Source organism: Musca autumnalis, unplaced genomic scaffold, assembly GCF_047663935.1.
Source record: "Musca autumnalis isolate F117 unplaced genomic scaffold, ASM4766393v1 scaffold_2, whole genome shotgun sequence".
NCBI classification, from domain to species: domain Eukaryota; kingdom Metazoa; phylum Arthropoda; class Insecta; order Diptera; family Muscidae; genus Musca; species Musca autumnalis.
In genome coordinates this window covers 146,757,296-146,774,894 of record NW_027411755.1, presented here as the reverse complement: position 1 = coordinate 146,774,894, position 17,599 = coordinate 146,757,296, and the positions used below count along the sequence as shown (strand labels likewise).

The following is a 17,599-nucleotide window of genomic DNA, read 5'->3' as shown; positions in this document are numbered from 1 at the left end:
TTTGGTATTCAAAGAAAAATTCTATTTTTTGAGATAAATGATCAGATGTACTATATTTCACAATAAAGGGGAAGGTGTAACGTGAATGATGAAGAAGTAAAACCGTGTTTTATACCCCCCACCGCGAAATATTACGAACTTAAGTGAAGTAATTAGGAAGTTTTCTAATTAAGATTCCCAGCGAATCCTAATTACTAATTACAAATTTGAGCCGAAAATGTAGATTAAATCTTCAAAGTAATTGTTGTTGTAGTAGCAAGAAGTATAAGTTTGATGCTGGGTTGGAAGCCGCTGGCCAAAACACTATTATTTCGGGTCAATCTGGTACGAAAAAATCCGCTGCCATGGCTTTGGGAGTACCTGAAATAGGGCGGTGTGGTTATATTTGCGCTATATCCTATCTTCACAATTTTAGATCGAGAGGTTTTTTGACCACTTTAAACCCCAAACACCGAGTAATACCTAATTCGGTCGCACAACTTCACAATACTTGAAATCGAAAGCCTGGGACTATGTCCACAATTTTTGGTGCATACGTTTTCGGATTACTGTGAACCCTAACTGTCAAATTACAGCCAATTACACCGAAAATATTGAAACAAGACACAGACACTGGAGAATTTTTTTTTGCCACTTGGAACCCAAAAAAAAAATGGATAATAATTTCAAAATATCCGAAGTCGGGCGGTATCGTGCGGTAAGAATAAGTATTGCGACCACTGGTAAACTCAAATGCCTAATTAGGAGCAGTTTGGTCAAAAAATTAAACTAAAATTCCCACAATACCGAAAGTAGGGAGATGCCGTAATATGCGGTCTACGTCAAAACATGGACCCATACCAAACATTTTAGTGAAGAAGTTGTGTGACCATTGGAAGTTCGTTCAAAAATGTACCTCAAAATCCTGAAAATCTGGAGGTACTGTTACATGGAACCAAATATATCTAAAACCGGAATGTGATATGGGGCCTACACCAAAACATGGAGATATGAATTTTTGGTAGAGAAGTTTCGTGACTGCAGGAAACCTCAAATGTTCAGTCAAAAATGTAGCTAAAACCTCAAAATACTGGCAATCAGGAGGTACCGTTATATCGCGGCAATATCTAAACATGGACCTATGTTGACTATTTTTAGTGAAGAAGTGTTGTGACCTCTAAGAACCTCAAATGTCAAATTACAGCTGGTTCGTTTAAAAGTTGTGGCTAAAATTTTAAGGATTTTTACCGAAAATCAAGGGGTACGGTTATATGGGAGCTATACCAAAACACGTTGACAATTTTAGGGAAGAAATTTTGTGACCACTAAGATTCTCAAATTTCATATTACAGGTAGTTCGGTAAAAATATAGCTAAAATCCCCAAAATGTCAAAAATCGGGAGGTAGCAAAACATGGACCTATGTTGACAATTTATAGAGAAGTTTTGGGACCATTTGTAATCACAAACTACGAGTAGTGTAACGTGGTTTTCTCGTTGCCTGGGGTAAGCTCAGTCGCGTCCAGGAAGACTAGTATTCTCGCTTTCCTGGGTGTTAAATCGGGTTCTTTATTGATTAAATACTATCTGCTTGTGTTTAAATGCCATGAAAATATATTCAATGAGTATAGTTTAGGATTGTTCGTTGGTGTGAAGATATTTCAGACAGACTGGATGGGGGTTTGGCGGCTGGGGAGTGCGTGGTGAGTCGGCTAGTTCTGCTCATGACGATTCGTTGGTGTTTTGTAGAATAATCGGGAACGCGAAGTACTCGACGTTCGTTTATAGAAGATCGGGAACACTACATATTCGGTGTTCGGCTGTAGATGATCAGGAACACTCATGTATTCGATGTTCGGTTGTAGATGATCGGGAACACGATGTATTCCTGTTCTGGAATACGTTGGATTCGGCTGATAATTTTCGGGTAACCGAGGGGTACGACGATCGGGTATCGGTGTTAGTCTAGGGCTAGGGTCTAGTTTCTACAATGTTATACTATTACCCTAAGAGTGGAACAGCTGACCCGAAGGCCCTGTAGAACTGCAAACCCGAAGGTCCAGTGTCGAGTGGAACAGCTGACCCTAAGGCCCTGTTGAACTGCAAACCCGAAGGTCCAGTACCGAATTGAACAGCTGCCGAATTGAACAGCTGACTCGAAGGACCTGTAGAACTGGAAACCCGAATTGAACAGCTGAAAACCCGAAGATCCAGTGCCGAATGTATCAGCCACCACAACGTAATGGGTAGCTCTCAAAAAGCATTTCCAACTCTCCAACACCAAGGTATACGTTGACGGATTTAGAACACCCTTTAGTTCCAACCCATGTCCGTCCGTCTGTCTGGATGGCTGAAGAGCACGATAACTCTCGAACGGATCAACCAAAATATGAACCTCGTAACATTTTGTTCAAACTAAGATCAAGTTCGAAAGTTCTAAAATAATCGCTAAAATTAAGTGATTAAGCGATTTGGTCCATACTTTGCACATCGTAAAATTTCTACAAGACTTAGATTAGGTTCAAATTTAGACTATATAGGTCCACACCTTGGGGTATTTCCCACACATAATTTCGGAAAAGTGCAGTTTAAGACCTCCTCTCAGACTTAATATAGCCCCCATATTATGGTCGAGGGTATAAAGAGATCACTTTATTCATAATTTTTATACCCTCCACCATAGTATGGAGGGTATATTAAGTTTGTTTTTCCGTTTGTAACGCATTGAAATACTCATTTGCGACCCTATAAAGTATATATATTCTTGATCAGGGTAAAATTCTAAGTCGATCTGAGCACGTCCGTCCGTCCGTCCGTCCGTCCGTCCGTCCATCTGTGGTAATCACTCTAGCATCCACAAAAATAGAGATAGGACGCTGAAATTTTGGGAAAATGCGTCTTTTGTTTGCAGGCAGGTCAAGTTCGATGATGGGCTATATCGGTCCACGTTTTGGTATAGCCACCCATATAACGGTAACCCCCGATTTACGGTATTTTGACGTTTTTAGCTACATTTTCAGACCGATTTGGCTATAATTTGACACTTAGAGTTCTTAAGTGTCAACAAACATATATAACAAAACTTGTGGACATAGGTCCACGTTTTGGTATAGCCCCCATATAACGGTACCCCCCGATTTGCGGTATTTTGACGTTTTTAGCTACATTTTTAGACCGATTTAGCTATAATTTGAAATTTAGGGTTCTTAAGTATCAATAAACTTATATAACAAAAGTTGTGGACATAGGTCCACGTTTTGGTATAGCCCCCATATAACGGTACCCCCCGATATACGGTATTTTGACGTTTTTAGCTACATTATCAGGCCGATGTAGCTATAATTTGACATTTAGGGTTCTTAAGTGTTAATAAACGTATAAATTAGAAGTTGTGGACATAGGTCCACGTTTTGGTATAGCCCCCATATAACGGTACCCCCCCGATTTGCGGTATTTTGACGTTTTTAGCTACATTTTCAGACCGATGTAGCTATAATTTGACATTTGGGGTTCTTAAAAGTCAATAAATTTATATAACAAAGGTTGTGGACATAGGTCCACGTATTGGTATAGCCCCCATATAACGGTACCCCCCGATTTACGGTATTTTGACGGGTTTAGCTACATTTTCAGACCGATTTAGCTATAATTTGACATTTAGGGTTCTTAAAAGTCAATAAACTTATATAACACAAGTTGTGGACATAGGTCCACGTATTGGTATAGCCCCCATATAACTGTACCCCCGATTTACGGTATTTTGACGGGTTTAGCTACATTTTCAGACCGATTTAGCTATAATTTGACATTTGAAGTTCTTAAATGTCAATAAACTTATGTGACAAAACATGTGGACATAGGTTCACGTTTTGGTATAGCCCCCATATAACGGTACCCCCGATTTACGATATTTTGACGTTTTTAGCTACATTTTCAGACCGATATAGCTATAATTTGACATTTAGGGTTCCTAAGTGTAACTAAACTTATATAACAAAAGTTGTGGACCTAGGTCTAAGTTTTGGTATAGCCCCCATATAATGGTACCCCCGATTTACGGCATTTTGACGTTTTTATCTACATTTTCAGACCGATTTAGCTATCAATTGACATTTAGGGTTCTTAAATGTCAATAAACTTATATAAATAGTGGACATAGGTCCATGTTTAGGAATAGCCCCAATATAACGTTACCGCCCGATTTCAGGTATTTTGAGAATTTTACCAACAAGTTTTAACCGAATTATCTGTAATTTGAACATTTGACATTTGAAATTCTTAGTGGTCACCACTAAGTCCATGTTCGGATATAGCACCCATGTAACGGTACCTCCCAATTTTCAGTAATTTGGCAATTTTAGCTACAATTTTTAACAGAACTAACTGTAATTTGACATTTGAAGGTTGTAGTGGTCACCACACATCTGCATCAACAATTTTCAACATAGCCCCAATATAACGATACTTCCCTATTTTCGGTACTTTGAGGATTTTACTTAAAATGTTTAACCACCAAAACAAACCTCCCGATTTTCCGTACCTTAGCTTTATTTTTTTGGACGAACTTTCTGTAATTTGACATTTAAAAGTCAACAAAAATTCTGCAACAAAAATTGTTCATTTAAGTTCATATTTTCGTATAGCCCAGATACCTCCGAACTAGCTGTTAATGACATTTGAAGTTCCCACGTTATGTACCGATTTTCGATATTTTGAGGATTTTAGCTAATTTTTTACCGAATTAGGAGTTATTTGACATTAAAGGCTCCATCAAAACTGTCAACATAGGCCCATGTTTTATTATAACCCCTATATAACAGTACCTCCCAATTTCTAGCCCACCAAAAATTGTCAACAGTTAGATATAGGCACCATAAAAAAGGGCCTCCCGAATGAAGCATTTTATGTACATTATCTGACATTTTAACGTACTCACTTAAAGTTGGGGACAGGAATGAATATTTTATGGTGGAGGGTATGAAAAGTTCGGCCCGGCCCGAACTTAATGCTTTTTTACTTGTTTATTTTTATACGCTTCACCATAGCAGTTGTCTACTTTGGCATACTTATGTAAAAACTTACTCACTGATCCTAGTTACTTTACAGCCTAAAATGGCACAAAAAATAACCTTTAGCCTGTATTTGACACTGGAAATGGGCTTTCCTGCCTATCATGACAATCACTAGTAACAGGTTGTTCTACATATTGTAAGTTTCTACCGTACTGAGTGGTTCGTACATTCGGCCACAATCAATTAATGACCTGTAGTGCTATTCAGTAACTTTTTTAAATAACGACCATCGGTTGTTAACAAAAATATTCGGTTGAATTAACGATTGTGCTATTCTGCATGGCACAATTACCCAGGTAGTGGTACAGTAAAATTTTGAATATGAAATGTCAACATTTTCTTTATGTTGTTGGGGAAATTACAACAAAAATAATTTTTTCATAAAGGGATTTGACATTTCATATTCGAACAGCTGGTGTTATACCACTACCTTGGTAATTGTACCATGGCTATTCTTTAACTTTATGTTAACGATTGTAGACATCATGAACTCATACCGACGATTATTAATGGGGAGAAAAATGTCAAATATTAGTACATATTTACATTTTGCAATTTTCTTTGCGGCAATTGTCAATTTGACGGAGAGAGAGGTGAGGCACATGGTAACCCCTTGCCTCCCAACACCCTCTCTCACTGACAAACTGACACTTGCCACAAGTAAATTTGCCTAATGTATATGAGGAAAAGTCAAAATTTTTTAGTTTCCATGAAGCCAAGGTTTGCACTATTATAATACGCGAACTATTGTAGTTTACCAGTAACTATGACTATTGCTGGATTATTTTAGATGTTTTTGTACAAAGCTCAAAAATTTAGCAAAAAAAATTAATTTACGTGGTAGTTACGACCGCGTAAAGGAAAAAACATAGGTAAAAACACGTTGAAGCTAAACAGGTTTTTTACATTGCTATTCGATTTCTGATTAAACCATTCAAATGACGGACATCTGTCCAAAGTAAAAGTAGGAGAATATAAAATGAAGATTACACTTCTAATGTATCACTTTTCAAAATTTCCACTGCATCCACCTTTTATGGATGCTGACATTTTGAAGCCGGATTTCAGGAGTTTTTTGTATTTTTTATGTAACTGGGACGCGCATACGGATATTTCGAAAAACCAATTATAGGATTAAAGAACTCGCGATTTCGCATAATCTGATATGTATATTGTAGTAGCTCACTCAGCAGCAGAGTAATCTACTGCCAAAGGCCAAAATTTAGAGTGATATTTTTTCTAAAAAACCTATTTTTTGGGTACAGTATTTACGATATCGTTTTGAGTGTGCTGGTACCCCGCGATATTTTAGTTTTTCGACGATCCGGATCATATGAATCACAGATCATAAAAATCCATCTACTAGAACGGCGGAAATGGCTACTGCAAAAATTTAAAAATTTGCGAAAAATGTTTTTCAAAATATCGCTGACTAATTCGCGTTTTATGTGGATCGTTTCCATTTCAATGAAGAAAGTGAATCATCACTCGCGTTTGTGCGAAAACAGCGGTTTGAAAAATTTGGTGGCGTGGGAGCTGTATCCGATTTATCCAAAAAATACTGTGTGATGCTACATCCACGGTTCTTGATGGATTTTATTGAAATATGTTTAGATCGATGTATTTTTTCACGGTTGATAGTGAAATCGGATGCGCATAAAAAGTGTATGCACTTTGTGCAAAATATAAGCGTTATACAGTTTGCTGCACACTAAACTGCAGACGATGCTACATCTTAGCGGCCAAAGTAAATCCTGGCAAATGTGTAAGTTAACACATAATATGTTGTTTTACCTAATAAAACTAAAGCTCAGCAACAATAAAGTTGCATACTCTGTTAAACTCAATTCCAATTAAACTACATTGCAGACATTCATCTGCCCCAAATATTAAATTCCAATTAATTATTTTAATAAATCAGAAAATACACTTCCGTTGCAAAAGCAGCCAACTCAATGAAACTGCTTTGCAGAACATTTCGTCTGTCCGATTTCAATAAACCCAAGAAATGCAATTTCCGGTCAACCAATGCAATGCTCGACGCGTGCAGACAAATTTAATAGAATTTGGTAACAACAAATTATTAAAAGCTAAGTGACATGATTTCATGGAAAATCATAATGTCAAATAAGCAAATATTTGTAATCTAGTTTATGATTGTAACACAACATTAACTTCACTCTTTTACCAACTGTCAGTGAATAAAGTCGTCTTAAATCAACAAACGGTTTTTTTAATTCGGGAGCGGCGAAACTTTTGATAAGTGTCACTTAAGTTCAATTTTGATAATTGAACTCCGGGTTTAAAAGGGTCCGCGTTCCTTTTCGACAAAGTAACGCGTACAAGATCTAGAAGATCTTAATTAGGATCTAGACGATCTTAATTTTTTTCAGACCTAAGCTCTCGTAGGTCTAACTGGCGCCCGAGCAAAATTAAAAAAAAAGTGTGAAGAAAGAGGCCCCTGAGTACTTAAGGAAAGGGACGCGTTGAACGCAAGCCGCTTCACCAGTGAAAATAAATGATAGTGAACATTAAAAAGAAAACATCTAATAATTAGAAAAAAACTTTGAAAAAGCAAAACCTTCACTAAAAAGTACAAAAAGTGCAAAAAAAGTGAACACTAAAAAAAAAAAAAAGAAAAAACATCTAATAAATAAACACATTGAAAAAAAAGCAAAACCCTTATTAAAAAGTAAAAATAAAAAAGTGCGAAAAAGTAAATGTTTTAAAGAACAAAAACATTGAAAACAACTATTAAAAAGTGAAAAGAAATCTAATAAGCCGAGATATTAAAACGAGGCAGTGCCACAATAAGCCAAATATTGAAGGAAGGGAAGAAATCTAAGAAGCCGAGATATTGAAGCGAAACCCACTATATACCCACAGTCCCAAGATGACAACTTTGCTGTTATTATCGTAAGATATAATTACTATTTACAATAATAGATATAGAAATAGAAACCATATATATTTGAATTAATACAATCTCAAGTCCTCTCTGAAAAAATAAGAAAAAGAAAATAGTCGATTCATCTTAAAATAAACAATAAAAATCTCTGTGAGATATCCTAAATTTGTACTTGGCAAAATTAGCTTCTTATTAAGATGGCAAATCCCAATAATTTAGTGCGACCACCCATCCTAAATGTCCCACCCCCAAATCCTTCACATCCCCCAACACAACCTAACAGGAACGAAGGACAAATAAACTTGACAGACCTTAAAAATCTTATTCTCGAAATTGTTAATAACCAGATACAGGCTGCGTTAAACCCGCACGCCATTCATACAAGCACGGTAGACCAATCTATCGACGCGGAACATTTAGGCAATATAGGAGATTTAGACAAAATCCCTGACATTGTTAAATGTCTAAGGGAATTCTCGGGAAAACCAGGAGAGTTCAACTCCTGGAGAAAAAGTGTGGAAAGAATTTTAAAAATCTATGAAAATCTGAAAGGTACTCCGAAATACTATGGTATTTTGAACATAATTAGGAATAAAATTGTAGGTAATGCAGACATAGCACTAGAGTCGTACAACACTCCTTTAGATTGGCCAGCAATTTGCAAGTGCCTTACCTTACACTACGCCGACAAACGAGATGTATCACCGTTAGAATACCAAATGACAGGTCTAATTCAAGGAAACTCAACGGTTCAAGAATTTTATCAGGCAGTTTATTCACATTTATCTTTGATACTAAACAAACTAGGAGGATTAGAGGCTGGAAATGAGGCTCTAAGTCTACTAACACAAACTTATCGAAACAAAGCCCTCGATACATTTGTAAGAGGATTAAATGGGGATCTACCAAGATTGCTAGGAACGAGAGAACCTGCGGATTTACCCCAGGCTCTTCATTTGTGCCTCAAACTGGAAAACCAGAAATTCCGCACTAATCATGCCCAAAATCAAAATATTCAGCCAATTAAAAAAAGCCATCATCAAACATCTCCGACCCAGAAATATAATTTTCAAAAGAACAAACAAGAGTTCCACCCAAGCATAGCCTACATACCTAACCCACATAATCTTCCTAAAATGAACAATAATTACAATATTGGTACACCATGTTTCGGCCACCCGAAACAGCCTCCACCACGCCCAACGGCACCAAAGCCAGCGGAACCAATGGATGTCGATCGTAGTATTCGTTCACAGCAAATCAATTATTCAAATAGACCACATCAACATCAATTCCTAGGTAAAAGACCCCCTAATCCATCGTCAAACCATAACGTTAGTCCACCTAAGGCACAACGAACATTCCATATAAATACAGATACACCAGATACGTTCGAGCCCGACAACATTAGTTATGAGGATTATTTTACAGAACAAGAAACGTCACAAAATTACGACCAAGATCAGGAAAACTATTCCTATGACCCTTATTCTGAAAGTAATATACCAGACAATGAAACAGATTTGGAGCTTGATGACATTCATTTTTTAGAATGACAAGCTCTTCGCTTCCATATTTTGAATGTCGAACGGAGAGCGGAAAAATCTTAAAAATTTTAATTGACACAGGATCTAGTAAAAATTACATCCAACCGGACTTAGTAAAAAAAATAATCCCAAACAAAATTCCGTTTTTCGCAAAATCTGTAGCAGGCGATGTAAAAATTATATCACACACGTACATAAACCTTTTCAAATTAGATGATAAACTTAAATTCTACTTAATGCCTAGTCTAAAATCGTTCCATGACAGCCTTAGACGCAGTCATTTACACAAATAAAAATTATATGATCGTTCGCCAGCATACCAAGGTTCGACTTAAACAACATGTTAGCCAAAGTGTAAATGCTATAAAATTACTTGACGACCATATGAACCCTAGGCAAATGGAAGCCATGAATCTCTTAATAGATAAATTCTCTAAGCTCTTCGCAGAGCCAGACGAGAAATTAACCTACACAACTAAGGTAGTTGGAGAGATCCGTACATCAAATGATTCTCCAGTGTATACCAAATTTTACCCTTATCCGGCTTCATTAAAACGTGAAGTCGAGATGCAAGTGGAAAAGTTGCTAAACGATGGAATCATACAACCATCAAGATCACCATACAATTCACCTGTATGGATAGTTGATAAAAAGCCTGACTCCCAAGGGAATAAACAATACAGGATGGTAATAGACTATAGGAAACTAAATTCTGTCACAATCTCAGATAGATATCCGATTCCTGAAATATCCGATATTTTAGGGAAGTTAGGAAATAGCAAATTCTTTTCTGTGTTGGATTTAAAAAGCGGCTTCCATCAAATTCCGTTAAAAGACTCTGATGTGGAAAAAACTGCATTTTCTATTAATAATGGCAAATACGAGTTCACTCGCTTACCATTTGGTTTAAAAAATGCCCCGTCGATATTTCAACGAGCTCTCGATGATATTCTCCGCGAACATATAGGGAGAATATGCTACGTATATATCGATGACATAGTTATATACAGCAAATCCGAAGAGGACCATATTCGTGATATTCATAATGTTTTCAAAACATTAGAAGAAGCAAATATGAAAGTCCAATTGGACAAGTGTCATTTTTCTAAACAACAAGTAGAATTTCTCGGATTTATAATATCCGAGGCAGGTATAAAAACAAACCCAAAAAAAGTTGAAGCCATTGCAAACTTTCCCCAACCCAGAACTATTAAAGAACTTCGATCCTTCCTAGGCCTTGCGGGATATTATCGCCGTTTTATAAGAGATTTTGCAAAATTGGCAAAACCACTGACGTCACTTTTGAGAGGTGAAGAGGGTCGAATATCAAAAAAACAGTCGTCTAAAATTTCTATAAAATTTAATACCGAAGAGGAGGAAGCATTTACAAAGATAAAAAATTCTCTACTATCAAGAGATACGTTGTTGTACTATCCAAATTATGACAATCCCTTCGAGCTAACAACTGATGCGTCAGATTATGCTCTCGGAGCAGTTTTGTCTCAAGGAGACAAGCCCATTACCTTTATATCAAGAACTCTGCATAAGGCAGAAGAGCATTACGCGGCGAACGAAAAGGAAATGCTTGCTATCGTCTGGGCCCTTGACAGTCTTAGGAATTTTTTATATGGAACAGCAAAACCAGTATAAACCAGGAAAAAGTAACGTAGTGGCAGATGCCCTATCCAGAGTGCCTGAAGTATCGCAAGTTAATTCTATGTCGGAAATGACACATAGTGACGATAGTTCCTCACATAACCTTATTTATAGTGTCGAAGCACCAATAAACGTTTTTAAGAATCAGATAATCTTTGACCCTAGTGCAACAAACTCCTATCAGTTCGATATAGTATTCCCAACCATCCACAGGCATATACTTCCAGGAATAGATTATACCCCTGATCAGTTAATCCAAATTCTGAAAAATTACTTAAATCCCTCTGTAATCAATGGCATCAAAGCACCCGAGACATTAATGGGAAAAATTCAAGAAATTTTCCCACAGCACTTTGCAAAATACCGCATTAGATTTACGAACCTCCAAGTTGAAGATATTAAAGATAGTAACCAACAGGATGAAATAATTATAAGCACACACAAAAGAGCTCATAGAAATGCCAGAGAAAATAAAATACAGATTCTCGAAAAATATTATTTTCCCAGTATGAACAATAAAATTAACAAGATCGTAAAGCAATGTACTGTTTGCAAAGAAAACAAATACGACAGGCATCCACCGAAGCCTGAACTAAGGGAAACACCAATACCTTCATATCCTGGAGAAATCCTTCACATTGATATTTTCAAAACGGAGAATAAACTTGTCCTCACAGCATTGGATAAATTTTCAAAATACGCGCAGGGTAGAATTATTAAGTCAAGAGCCATTGAAGATATAAGAGAACCTTTACGAGAATTAGTATTTTTATTCGGTGTTCCAAAAATTATAGTTTTTGACAATGAGAAATCCTTTAATTCGGCATCAATAATTTTTATGTTACAAGACCAATTGGAAATAGAAATCTACAAAGCTCCACCATACGCGAGTGTCGTGAACGGTCAAGTTGAGCGATTTCACTCAACCCTAGCTGAAATTATGCGTTGCCTTCGAACTGAACGGACATACCCTACGTTTCTTGAACTATTGGACAGAGCAATTTACGAATACAATTATACTATACATAGCACAACAGGACAAAGACCACTCGAGGTATTCTTCGGACGACGAGTTAGCATAGACCCCGAAATGTATGATAAAGCAAGACAAGATAATATCCAAAGATTACGAGACAAACAGGTAGCTGACCTTAAAACCATAATAAAAATCGGGAACCAATCAAACAATTTGACCCAGGTGACGAAATTTATGTAAAAATCCATAAGCGTCTAGGGACCAAATTGTCTCCAAGATTTAAAAAAGAGATAGTAAAAGAAAACCATTCTACAACTATTCTTACAGAATCAGGAAAAGTAGTACATAAAAGCAACATTAAAAACTGAGACCTTCTTTATATTTCTTTTTACAGAACCCTAGCATTTCTTTGCACCTCTTCAGAAATCAACATGCATGTTTTTAACTTCACACAGTCATATCTTGTACCAATTCACAATGGTCCAGCTAAAGTACAGGATGGAACATTTAACATTATCCACATCATAGACATAGACAGATACAGGAACCTCGTTAATGACATACAATGGAAAATAACACAAGCCATACCTAAATCCAATCCTTTTTTCCCACTCCTTACGCACGAAATATCACAAATACACGGTATCCTCGAATCCATAGAGCCAGTAGAAGCATACAGGAAAAAAAGAGCCATTAATATGATAGGCACAGCCTGGAAATATATCGCGGGATCTCCAGATCACGACGATTTTGAATTGATTAAAAATAATTTAGGCCAAACAATCCGAAATAATAATCAACAAATAATCATAAATGATATTTTCACAGAGAGATTACAAAACCTTACCCAAATTACAAATCAAATATCAAAAATAGTAAAACAAGATACTAACTATGTAAATGAAGCTGCACTCAGCATGCAGATAAAACTTAGATTCACAAAAGAAGAACTAACTAATATTAAATTCGCAATGCAATGGGCAAAACAAAATATTGTAAACTCATTTTTGTTAAATAAAGAAGAAATGAAAATTGCATTCGAAAAAATAAAAGAAGATAACATTATTATTACATCAATAGAAGAAGCCCTAGAATTTGCAAAAATTAAAGTATTGTACAATCAGAAAAAACTTTTATATATTATTGTAATCCCTCTAACTAGCAAAGAAATATTCCATAATTTTTTAATCAGACCTGTAAAAAGAAATAATAGAATTATAAGTACTAAGTTTAATGAAATTATAAAAAATAATAACAGTATATTTGGCGTAAAAAGCAAATGCGTTGTAACAAAACATGTAAAATTTTGTCAAAATGACCAATTGGTAAATATTTCCAACGATACTTGCATCCCACCTTTACTACACGGATCGAATTCATCCTGTCCAATAACTAACGCGTATCATATTCCTCCGATAGAAAATATTTCACCCGGTGTCATTTTTCTTAATGATTTCAGTGGAACAGTAAATAACAAGACTTTAAATGGAACATTTTTGATAGAATTCCACAATGCAACGTTACGCATTAATGACAAATTGTACAAAAATTTAGAAGCTCCATTATCAAGAATTAATCCACCAGTAATACAACAAACGCCTGTCGAAGATGAATTTATAAATCTTTTATCATTGGAAATGTTAAACCATTTGCATATTAATAATACTAAGTCCATCCATGAACTCAAGTCAGAAGCAGTTGTTACCAAATATACAATTTTCTCTCTATTTTCAATTTTTGCTATATGTCTATTGATAACTGGGTTTTTCATGAAAAAACGACAAAACGTAGTCTTTCATACAATTGCCCCTAGTCACGGGTTAACACAGATCCTCCCAATCACTCAAAACAAAGTTCAAGTACCAGGGCCACAAAAAGTGGATGACCTACCATATTTCTAACGATTGAGGACAATCGTTTTTAAAGGGGGAGGAGTTAACACATAATATGTTGTTTTACCCAATAAAACTAAAGCTCAGCAACCTTTTCGACAAAGTAACGCGTACAAGATCTAGAAGATCTTAATTAGGATCTAGACGATCTTAATTTTTTTTCAGACCTAAGCTCTCGTAGGTCTAACTTGTACAAATTAAAAGAGAAGAATTTGCTGTATTGCTAAACCGCATGCGCATCAAGTTATTTTGAGGATTTCGCGATTTACACGCATTTCAAAATGAACATTACCCGATACAATTTTATTTCAAGATTATACCCTATTTAAAGGAACCCAACATTTATTTGAAAGATATCCATATCTTCTGCTAGATGTTAGCGTGTTTTCGAGAAGTGATTAGAATAAAAAATGTGATTTATTGCGAGAAATTTAACTTAAATAGAAGAAAAACTCCGACCTATTTTTCTTACATTTTGTTCAACTAACTCACAAAATAAATTTTAATAAATATTTTCTCTTACAAAAATTTTATAAATTTCTTCAATATATTTTTTTGTTTTCGCTATAATATGAAAACCACTAAACGGATTTGTATAGTTTTGGTTTCATTTGAATCTTCGCGATGTATAGATTACGAACATATTTTTTATATATTTTTCAGAGGCATAAGCAGGTTGAATTTTATTTAAACAAGTTGCAAACTACCAATTGTTTGGAATTCTTTCCTAATTTCCGCGAAAATGCACAACTTTTTCACTAAAGTTATGGGACCTCAGTAAACATACATATATAGGGAGCCCCTAATTAAGAGAGTTTCTCAATATAATGATTAGAGTCTTTTAAAGATTTTTTTCTTTTTATCAGAATTGAAACCGCCATAACTTTTGCGCGCAACAACCAAAATTAGTATCACGAACAGATTTAAGAATGGCATTTTTTCCCCAATCTATGTACCAAAAATCTTTCATGTAGCTTAAAAAAAATTTTTAATTTTTTTTTTTATGGAAAACTAAAAAATTTTGTCTTTTCTTCATATATAGACTTTTATTTAAATATTTATTAATATATTTTTTAAGTTGAAAATAATATGTATTCGCGACTACAAAACATAAAGCGCTTAAAGGACCCAGCAAAATATTCGATGCCAAAGATGTCATTCAATCATGGGTGCATGTGATCTGGCATGTCATCTTTTTAGCATCTTCATCGATGAATTTTATATGAGCGTGGACCCCAAAAGATCCCAGCAAAATTTGTAGGAAGGGGTTCCATGCGATGACGTGATTTCATGGCATCTTTTGGATTGGTTCAAACGAAGTCATGAAAGATCCGATCTTTTCATTAGAATTTGAACCAATGCAAAGGAAATCGTGAAAGATCCGATCTTTTCATCAGCATTTGAACCCATGCAAAGGAAGTCGTGAAATATCCGATCTTTTCATCAGCATTTGAACCCATTCCATCGATCCAATAGAGATGTATTTTGTGTTCCCGAGCTCAGCCGATCACGGATGCTGATTGACGTCATTAGGCATCTCCTCTGCACGTTCCATCTGCGGACACCGTAGAGCGCAGATGCCAACGAGCGGTGGTTGTTAAGTTTTCTCTCATTGAAATATGTAATTGTAGTAGTTTAAATCGACTAAGATCCTCTGCAATGTGGCTCTTTGTAAAGAATTTCTAAATAGCACAATAAAAAGAAGAACTATGCGAAGATAGAGGTTTCAAATTTGACATGAGTTAATTCCCTTCAGGGATGTTCGAGGATCCACGATATTTCCAGATTTTTGGTATTTTGAGAATTTTAGGACCGATCTACCTGTAATTTGACGTTTAAGAAATCCGCTAAATATTGCAAAAATGAACTGTCGTTAAGATTTAACAACAATTTTCTTTTGTTGTTAATTTAACAATAATTTTCGGCAATTAACGACATAGTTTACAGACAAAATTTTTTCAAATTGGTATACAGAATAGCACTTACAGCAAATTCTGTCGTTAAAGAGTTACAGAGTTGCACTACTGACATAAAAAGTTATAAGAGTAATAAACATTTTTTACCTCACATAAGAGGCTATATTGCTGCAAAGTAGAATTGTAAAAATCTAGTTATTTTGAACGTCCTAGTCCCTTTTCTAGTTCAATCGACCCCTGTCGTTGGTATGAGAAATCGCATATACGAGTACGTAACATCAAACTTTAGTTCGTGTGACGTTACTCATACTTTTTTGAACTAGGGCAGTGAGTTATGAACTAGATTTATACAACTCTACTGCACAATCTCTTCGTCTCTTTTGACTGGACTATCCCACTTAAAAACCAAATTTTTGATGATCTGGAATAAGTTTTAGCAAACATTTGAAATAATTATTCTGGCGTCTATTTGAAGTAAGCATCAATGAAAACAATCTACCTATAGCCGTTTCATTTTGTTAATAAAACAAAACAACTTTGAGTGAAAGCAGTTAGTTTTTGTTTATGTTTTGGCTACAAATATTTTGATATCGTTGTGTTTTATAAGGGCAATGTGACCACTTGTTTATAAATAAAAGGCACATTGACCGTTTAAATCTTTTGAGAATTATTTGTAAATATGTGAAGTATAAAAATGACATTTAAATTGGTTTCCCTTTAAAGGCAGAATGTTTAAATGTCATACCCATAGTATATGTTATTAGACCATAATTTACAAAGAATTCACGTATTTTTGTTATATCTATGGATATACTGTGGCTTATTGGTCTCACCTAGACAACACACCTACGATTTAATTTGAAAAGTTTTTCGGTCCCTTTGCACAACATCTCCCAGGTGATAATGTCCTACTTAATTGTGTGTTGTTGTAAATATTTGCAAATTAATTTTATCTACCAACTACATTACTTACCGTTAACAACTAACTCTTCTTTCCATAATCCTTATTCCTTAGGTACACATTGACATTAATGGTGATGCCGAGGGAAATTATTCCGTAATCTCTTTGCAAAGTGATGCGAATAGCTTGAGTAAGGGTAATTCCTTGGCAAAAATGTCAATGCAGCCAGTTGGTTATTTCGTTTTCAATAAACAATCAATCATTCCGGTAAGTATGAAGGAGGCCTGTTGTGTGGTTTATCCCTGACATCTGTAAATTAATTGAGTGGGTCAATTATTTTTTGACTTATGTTTTTTTTTCTATTTCAGGAATTTCGTTACGTCAAACCAGATCGTCCCATACAATGGTTAAAAGGACGACCACCATTGTGTGAACCATTGTGCGGTTTCCATGGAGAGTTGTGTCCCAAGCGTAGAATCGATTGGCGTTATATGACCTCTGGTTCATTTTTTGGATTATTTGTTGTCATTGCTGCCGTATTCCTAATTAAGTAGTGAAGATTTTTTTGCATTTATATTCTACATACTTTTTTGGTGTTATATTTCATCCTCTGCACTCCACTTCATCTTATTCTTCTGTTCAGAAGTTCCGTATGTGCCCATAATGGCATGCATTTTGCATTAATCAGCAACATAATTGTCGCATGATTTTCTCGCTCGCTTTGATGTACGATCCTATTGTGGGAGGACAATT

At 35.5% G+C, this 17,599-nt stretch overlaps 1 protein-coding gene across 1 annotated transcript in view; it reads left to right on the top strand.

The window, feature by feature from the left end:
- Gyc32E (Guanylyl cyclase at 32E) overlaps positions 1-17,599 on the top strand; it is a 309,145-nt gene that overhangs the window by 214,393 nt on the left and 77,153 nt on the right. Inside the window, exons 11-12 of the mRNA XM_073966075.1 lie at positions 16,961-17,113; positions 17,215-17,396. Of these exons, the coding sequence (XP_073822176.1) occupies positions 16,961-17,113; positions 17,215-17,396 (335 nt within the window). The remainder of the gene's footprint in view (positions 1-16,960; positions 17,114-17,214; positions 17,397-17,599) is intronic.